Source organism: Vanacampus margaritifer, chromosome 14, assembly GCF_051991255.1.
Source record: "Vanacampus margaritifer isolate UIUO_Vmar chromosome 14, RoL_Vmar_1.0, whole genome shotgun sequence".
In the NCBI taxonomy this organism is placed as follows: Eukaryota; Metazoa; Chordata; class Actinopteri; order Syngnathiformes; family Syngnathidae; genus Vanacampus; species Vanacampus margaritifer.
Genome location: NC_135445.1, coordinates 21,446,409 through 21,455,483, shown reverse-complemented (window position 1 = coordinate 21,455,483; position 9,075 = coordinate 21,446,409). Strand labels below are relative to the sequence as shown.

The window sequence follows — 9,075 nt, the reverse complement described above, 5'->3', positions numbered from 1 at the left end:
CTACTTCACCAAATTATTAGAGAAAAACAAATGTAGTACAAAAAATAACTGGAGTATAATAAATAAAGTATCGAATAAAGGCAAGGCAAAACCAATCTATCCAAACTATTTCATGAAGGATCATCTGGTAATTCGTGATAAAGAAGACATTGCAAACCATTTTTTTCTTTCTATTTTTTCCTTTGTGAATATTGCCCCAAGATTATCACAAAATTTCTCAATGAAAAAAATAGATTATGGAATCATACCAAACAATGTTAACAGTATTTTTCTCGAGGCTGACAAGCTGGTGACATTTTGAACATTGTTCAATATTTTGCTAGTAAAAAATCAAACGACTACACAGACATGAATATGTCACTGATAAAGGAACTCATAGATGTGATTATAGAGCCTTTAACATACATTTGCAATTTATCAATTATAACAGAAATGTTCCCAGAACAAATGAAAATATCAAACACGCTTTCTAAAATAATGGAAAAATTGTATGCGATAAGACTAAATAAATTCAAAGACAAGCATAACATTTTAAGTAATAGCCAATATGGGTTTCGTTCCAATCACTAAACTACCATAACATTAATGGAGTTAACTGAAGAAATTTGCACAGCCGTGGATAAAAAACTTGTTTTAGTGAGCGTTTTTGTAGATTTACAAAAAGCATTTGACACATTAAATATTATTGCATAAATTGTTTAAATATGGTATAAGAGGTGTCGCACATCAATGGGTTGCCAGTTATTTAAAAAAAATTGAAAATATGTTGAACTCAATAGTGGACAATTAAAACACGGTTATGTAACTTGTGGGATGCCTCAGGGATCAATTATGGGGTATTTTTTCTTCTTTATGTGAATGATATTACAACCATTTCGAAATTGTTCAAATGTATTTTGTTTGCAGATGACACCACTTTATTTTATGCCGGGAAAAATATATATAATGTAGTACAAGTAATAGAGAAAGAGTTGAAGAATATCATGAAGTGGTTCAATGCTAACAGACTTGTCTATAAATATGAGTAAAACCAGTTTTATGATTTTCAGTTGTAGAAATATGGATGTTGAAGCAACAATGACTGTGCAAGGCATAATGAAATTAAGTTTCTAGGTATCATTATTGATGAGCATTTAACATGGAAAGCGCATATAGAATATGCCAAATCTAAAGTGTCACAAACCGTAGCCGTGTTACACAAGGTCAAAGAATCATTGAACAAGAATCCTTTGTTATTGTTGTATAATTCATTGATTGTTCCATACCTGACCTATTGCATTGAAGTGTAGGAGTGTGCAGCCAAAACCAACATTGAATCCATCTTTCTTTTACAGAAATGTGCTATTCGTGTTGTTTGCGGTTGTGGATACAGAGACCACACTAACCCATTATTTATACAACTAAAAACTTTAAAATGTAATGAATTGATGGAGTTTAACCGCCTTAAAATATTGTATAAAGCTCATCATGAAATTTTTACCAATAAATATACAAACCAAATTTATAAAAAGGGAAAGTGAGTACAACTTAACTCTTTGACTGCCAAAAACATTTAATAACGTTTAGTAAAATCCAAATGAGAGCACGCAGACTCTGATTCTGAAGCTTGGACGCATGCGCGAGATGCTGTGACTATCGCGAGACCGGGAAACCCCAACATGGCGGCGCCCTGCTGCTAAGATAGAATTAGCTCTATTATACTAAACTAATCCAAATTTAACCATCATATATCTTGCCTTTCTTTTTTTTGTCCTCTCTTTTTGTCCTCTATATTTAATAAAATATATACACTTGGTAATTTATATGCCCCTAATAATGATGATCGGGCCTTTTTCCATGAATATTTCTCTCAGCTGTTTGATTTAGCAGCGAACTCTACTATTATTATTGGAGGAGACTTTAACACAGTCTTAAATCCATTAATTGACCGTTCTAATAATACAACATGAAGGCGATTACAATCTACTAAAGTAATAGGGGAATATATGGATGACTTTGGCCTCGTCGACAGCTGGAGACTTAAAAACCCAAATAAGAAGGAATTTACCTTATTTTCCGCTGTGCACCGGTCTTTTTCAAGAATTTATTATTTTCTTACAAATAACTCTATTTCTGATAAAACTGTTACAAAAATACATCCTATTATTATTAGCGACCATGCGCCAGTCTCCCTTTCCCTACAAGTTGATTATACCTTTAAACCACCACCGACATGGCGGTTTAACATCTCACTGCTAAACGACGCAGAGTTTGACAAAATTATAAGAAAAGAGTGGGCAGACTTTTTGGAAATAAATGACTCTCCAGACCTATCGCCATCTCTTCTCTGGGAAACTGGGAAAGCAGTAATTAGAGGTAAAATTATATCATATTCATCTTATAAAAAGAAACAGGATCAAAAATCAGAATAAGACTTGGAAGATAAAATTAAACAACTGACGGATGAGTACGCAATAAACCCAAATAACCAAATATGGACTGACTTACAAAATACAAAAATACTGTTAGACTATATGCTAACTAAAAAGACAGAGTTTATAATACAACAATTGAGATACAACAACTTTGAATATAATAACAAATCAGGTAAATTTCTTGCAAACCAACTTCAACGCAATCGGGAAAAGTCTCTTATAACGGCTATTAAAGGGACAACTGGTGAATGCACACAATCACCAGAAGAAATTAATCACATTTTTTATAACTATTATCGTAACCTATACTTAGAAACTAACAAGCCTAACCCTGAGCATATTGAGGCATTCCTCAGTAGCTTAAATATACCTCAGTTAACTACTGAATATAAAGACATGTTAGATGTGCCACTTACTATAAACGAGTTGTACAGTGCTCTAGATAGTATGCCTAATGGCAAGGCACCTGGCCCAGATGGTTATCCGGCTATATTTTTTAAGCACTACTGGTTAATGCTTGCTCCACTATTCTTAAGAGTAGTAACAGAAATTAAAACTAAGGGTTACATACGCCCACACATGAATACAGCAGCAATTAAACTTTTATTAAAGCCAGAAAAAGACCCCACCCTTCCATCAAGTTACCGTCCGATTTCACAAATTAACACTGATATTAAAATTATCACTAAGGCTTTCACATCTAGACTAGAAACAGTAATCTCGACAATCATTCATAGCGACCAAACAGGCTTTATTAAAGATCGTCACTCTACTAATAATATTAGGAGACTCTTTAACCTTATTAGCATGTCACAGCGGCATGATAAAAAGGCAGTTATTATATCATTGGATGCAGAAAAAGCTTTCGACAAAGTTAACTGGTCCTTCCTCTTTGCTGTTTTAAATAAATTTGGCTTTGGGAAATCATTTATCCACTGGGTATCAGTATTATATGATTCTCCTAAAGCTACAGTTACTACTAATGGGATTATATCTCAGAGCTTTACTTTACAGAGAGGCACAAGACAGGGATGCCCACTATCCCCTTTATTATTTGCAATATTTATTGAGCCACTTGCATTAGCCATACGCCAGGAAAGAAGGATTCAAGGAATTCACTCTGGGGTAACAGAACATAAAATTAATCTATATGCCGATGACATCTTACTTTATTTAGAAAAGCCGGCTACTTTGTTAGCGGAAGTATTTAACTTAATAACTAAATTCTCACAGTTATCAGATTATTCTATTAACTGGACAAAATCAACACTTCTACCTATTACAGAAAATTCATGGAACCCTGTAAGCCAGAACCCACACTACTCATTTCCTGTAGGTAATTTAAAATACTAAGGCATAAAAATCTCACCTAAATTAACTGATTTAATTCATTTAAACTTTTCTCCACTTCTGGATAACATTTATAGTGACTTGGAGCGCTGGAATAATCTTCCTATTTCTCTAATAGGACGAATAGCCACCATTAAAATGAAAGTTTTACCCAAAATAAACTATTTCTTCTCAATGATTCCATTTTAACCTACGGCTAAATGGTTCCAGTTGTTGGACTCAGCCGTTACAAAATTTTACTGGAATAAAAAAAAAGCAAAGATTAGTCTATCTACTCTTCAGAAAAGTAAATCCAAAGGTGGTCTAGAGGCACCAAATTTTATGTACTACTATATAGCTAACCAGCTACAATATATCGTTCTATGGGCACAACCCAACAGAGACACTAACTGTTGGCTGGAACTAGAACAGAAGGATTGTAATAACCTCAGACTTCGAGATTTACTCTTTATTACAACATCGATTAAGCGACATAATTGTTTTAAAAACCCAATGATTTCCGCCACCGTGACTGCCTGGTGGAAGGCACTAGAATTGACAAAAGCCCAAGTGGAGCCCTGTGGGCTTTCTCCCCTATGGCATAACCCCGACTTTCAACTTAACAACCAACCTTTTTATTTAGGTGTGTGGGAGCAGAAAGGAATTACACATCTCCACCATCTCTTCTCAGATAATATGTTTATATCATATACATCCTTGCTCCAAAAATACAATATAAAAAACTGAATTTTTTTACATTATCTACAAGTTAAAAATATGATAAAGAAAAAAATTCCAACACTTCAGGGTACGCTCCAACCGCCTGTTTTAGCTAAAGATATTAACAAGCTTTCTCCGACAACAACAAAAAAACTTTCAAAAATATATAAGCTACTTTCATATACTGATAAAATGTCTTTACCCATTTCGAAATGGGAGACAGACTTGTCTATAGCACCGGAATCTGACTTTTGGATTCAAGTTTGTGAAAACGCATTTAAAATGACAAAACACACAAATTTACAACTTATCCAATATAAAATGATTCACAGAACATACATTACTCAATATATGATGAAGAAAATGGGACTCTCAGACTCCGACATTTGTCTCCAATGTTTACAAAACACTACAGACACTTATGTTCATGCTTTATGGTTATGTACTCCGGTTATGTATTTCTGGACTAAAGTCTTAGAAAAACTTTCCGCTATTTTGGACTGTAGGATACCTTTATCTCCAAACTTGTGATTGCTAGGTGACCGAACAACAACTGACTTACCACATAAACAATTTCAATCTACACTTGTAGCCCTTACTATCGCTAAAAACACAATTCTTGTTAACTGGAAAAATAAACAAACTCTGAATATCGACCAATGGTCTAACCTCATAAATCACATGTTAATGGAAAAAATATCTGCCTCAAATAAAAACCAAATATCAAAATTTATAGAAACATGGTCTACGTATATAGAATTTTTTAACATAATTCTGGTTACTTAATTATGTCTGTTAGCGAGAGCCACTACATCGTGACAACTTACATTGATGTTTCTGCATTTGGCAATTTATTATTATATTATATTATTAGTATGGGATTTTTTTTAATGGGCTTTAGGTGAACTGATGAATACACACACGCTCGCACGCACACACGCACACACACACACGCACATACAAAAAAAAGTGTATATATATATATATATATATATATATATATATATATGTGTGTGTATATGTATATATATTTAAAAAAAAAAGAGAGAAAAAAAAACATTTTTTTTTTTTTTTTTTTTTAAAAAGGAGAGCAATGATGATGTCAAATCGAATGAACAATACTGAGCTCTCCTTAGAAAAAAATAATAATAATCCAAATGAGGACTGCCAAAGACGTTCACTGTTTTTTTTGCTTTTTTTGGGGAAACGGGTGGAGGAAACCCTTGGCCAGCTGTGCTGAAAGTATCAAGCAGATCTAGTTAGTATAATGACTATTTTTGGGCACTAGATGGCAGCGATGACTCTCTTTGGACAAGATTGGGTAGGCGTCAGTAGAAGACGTGAGGCGGAGCTAGAGTGTTGAGGGGAGAATGGCTGAGGAAGCGAAAATGGCGACCGGTTGCAAGCAGCTCACACTTAAGCATTTTTTTCAAAGACGAAAAGCATCGACCAATGCTAAAGAGTACATTGATGACGACGATGATGATGATGATGGTGACTCCGAGGTTGGAAGTTGGAAGTGTTGACGCGGCGGCTATGATCACGTCGTAAAGCCGAAAACGCGGTGCACAACCGAGCACTTCTGCACAGGCGGACATTCAATCGGACGACAAAGAGTACCCCGAGTCCAATGCATATTCATCGAAGGAGTGGGTACAGTCTGATCACGGAGAAGACACTGGTTCTGGACTACGATGCCACCATGAATGGAGTGGATGAGATGGATCAGAACAACTACCACCCGGTATAGGAACTGAAGGACATGAGGAAGCCAGACGTATCACCAGGTCACCGTCATGATCCTGAGAGTAGACTTGATGGCAACATGGTCAAACACACACTGCAGTATATAGTTGCTATTCCCCGAAAAAAAGGCCGGCAAGAAAGTGTAGCGTCTGCACGCGAAGGGGCAATCGCAGTGAAACTAATCTGTTGTGAAAATCCTGCTGCGTGTTTTATTATTTTATTTAAAAAAATAATTTCATAACGTTTCTTTTTAAACAAAATTTTATGTAATTTGATTTACAAACAAATTCGATTTACGGACAAATTCGATTTACGAACAACTTCGATTTACGAACAACTTCTCTGAACCCATTGTGTTCGTAAATTGAGGACTACCTGTATGTATAAAAAATAATTGCCGGATTTCAGATTATCATCTGAATTTCTCCCAGCAAAATATCGGAATCAGCATCGACATGAGTAAATCATAATGGTATAAGACTCTCAATCACATTTAGCAGGAGCAACAACACAAATGATGTTTCCCCAAAAATTAAATCACCAGTTATTAATCTTTTGGAGTAGTTAATCTGGGGGAAAAAAGACAAACAAATATACACAGCCCAGTCCAAAAACATTGGTAAAAAATTGGGAGAGATGTTGAATATCAAACCAGAGATTGCGTAGAAACTGGAGTTCTGGTGTTCATAATCTGGTCGAGTAGCGGTTTTCCCTCTGAAACTGGCAGGGAGGGTCATGGAAAAATGCCTGTGGGCAAAAAAGAAAAAAAGATAATAGATAAATAAAAAAATGCAACATATTTATTAACTCTGTGGTAGTGAATTACGCCATTTAGATACAGAAGTAGGGTACTTTTTTTTAATCCTTTCAAGTCAACAGACATTTGAAGAATGCTCCAAGTTTCCGAACGATCAGAGTGAAGCAGTGCACACTTAAGAGTGTATTTCCAAACGCCTCCATGACTAGGGAACAGGGAGCCTGGCTGCGAGGCCGAGCTCGACTGATCTCTATCTTTTTTTTTTTATATATATATAATAACTGTACAAAAAAGTGTGACATTTTTCCTTTTTCATGATACATTTTTGACTGGTGCAACTTATCCTCCAGTGTGACTTACTTTACTCCTGTGTTCGCTTGGGCGTCAACTACCACAGTGCATCACATGATCGACGCCGTGATGAGCGACGTAGCTGGGCCGCAAGCTATGACGCGTGCTGCACACACGTTACAAATTCTCGTCAAGTGTAGATGGCTGGACGTAGTAGCATAATTCGTGATTGGTCAGTCTAGTCACATGATGTGAAGGCATTAGGGCTGGGGAAAAAAAAGTTGACCTAGTCGGTTGGGTCGACCACGAAAATTGGTTGACCCAAAAATGCATGTGTCGAAGTTATTTTAATAATTTTAAAAAAACATATTTGTGGCACCTGGAAGTTGCCGGTCACTTATTGCTGACAGATTCCAACTGGCATTCACCACTACTAAGATGCTTCTTAAGGTTTGTTTGTGGTCTCTTTAGACTGAAAAGGGAGAAAATTAGCATTGCTACATGTCTTATGTTTGTAACAATCCGCGTCAAAATCGCTAAACAAATAAAAGAGCTCTAATTAATTTACTGGCGCCGGCCTGACACACGTAAGATGGCAAGTGGCCCTACGTGCGGCAGCAACAGGAAGGTGGTATCTACTATGTTAAACATAGAGCAAGACTCCGCCGACCCCGCCATGGTAGTTTTTTTTCTCCACTCCTCCAAGTAGCGTGCAACTAGTGTGCATTTGCCATGAGGACTATTACTACGGTTTTACGCCACCAAATATGCAATAACTGAGCCAACTTGACCCAGTTGGCCACAATCCACTTAACAGACGCAAGGGAGTTTGCACTTTGCAAATACGGACACTGGCGGTAGAAACAAACTCAATTTGTGACATTTATGGATTTGAATGGAATGGAACCAAACGTAGAAAAACATCAGGGTGACGGCACAGGATCCTGGGGCATAAAATGAGTTATTTGAAAAACCTTTCCGTGTGGTACCGTAAGTATGCTGCGTCAATGGCCATTGTAGGCTTTGACAACTCAATGTTTGAACGAGACAAGTGAATATGTCTGGCTTAGTAAACATATGATAATGATAAAGCGTTACTTAAAAGTAATCCATTTACCATTTAATATTTTGATCAAATTGGATTTTTCATATGTTGGACTGTGAAGTGATTTTCAGGAAAAGTACAATAAGTTAGTGATTCGAGTTTATTCAGGGCTAATCCTAATCACGATTATTAATTGTTTAGCATAGGCTAATGTTGTTGTAATATGTGCATGTGTGCAGAAGACAAGGAACAATGAGTATTTTTATCCACTAAATTCAACTCACGTTAACCCTTAGTTGACTTAAAAAAAATAATGAAAAAAATTGAGGAAAAAAATAAATAAAATTACACTTTTTGGGGGGGCTGGGCGATTAGTCGATTAATAGGTGGAATAATCGATAGGCAACTCTTTTTTTTTTAAGTCGGTGACATCACTAGAAGGCGTAGTCAAGCCTTTCCTGGATAGTTTCTGCAATACGGTCATTTTTAAAACAGAAAACATGGATCCAGTGGAAGAGAGGCTGTGCAAGGAGGTGTGCAAATATATTGTAAAAATTATTAATATTACTAATTATTATTTAATAATTATAATACTAATATAATATAATAATGCTAGTAATGATTAGTATTTGATCATTATTAATAATTACTAATATTGTTTGTGGTTTCCCATGGTCTGGACGGGCCATGAATGCAACACAGACTTTTTGATAGCCAACTACGCACATTAGTGTGTTGCTGTGTTTTGGAGTGGTTATGGTCGACAGTAACCG

General features: G+C 35.8%; 1 protein-coding gene across 11 annotated transcripts in view; it reads right to left on the bottom strand.

Moving 5' to 3' along the window:
- LOC144034208 (multivesicular body subunit 12B-like) overlaps positions 1-9,075 on the bottom strand; it is a 102,681-nt gene that overhangs the window by 50,869 nt on the left and 42,737 nt on the right. For all 11 annotated transcript variants that reach the window (XM_077542804.1, XM_077542797.1, XM_077542796.1 and 8 more), the window contains one exon: positions 6,862-6,956. In XM_077542804.1, the coding sequence (XP_077398930.1) occupies positions 6,862-6,956 (95 nt within the window). The remainder of the gene's footprint in view (positions 1-6,861; positions 6,957-9,075) is intronic.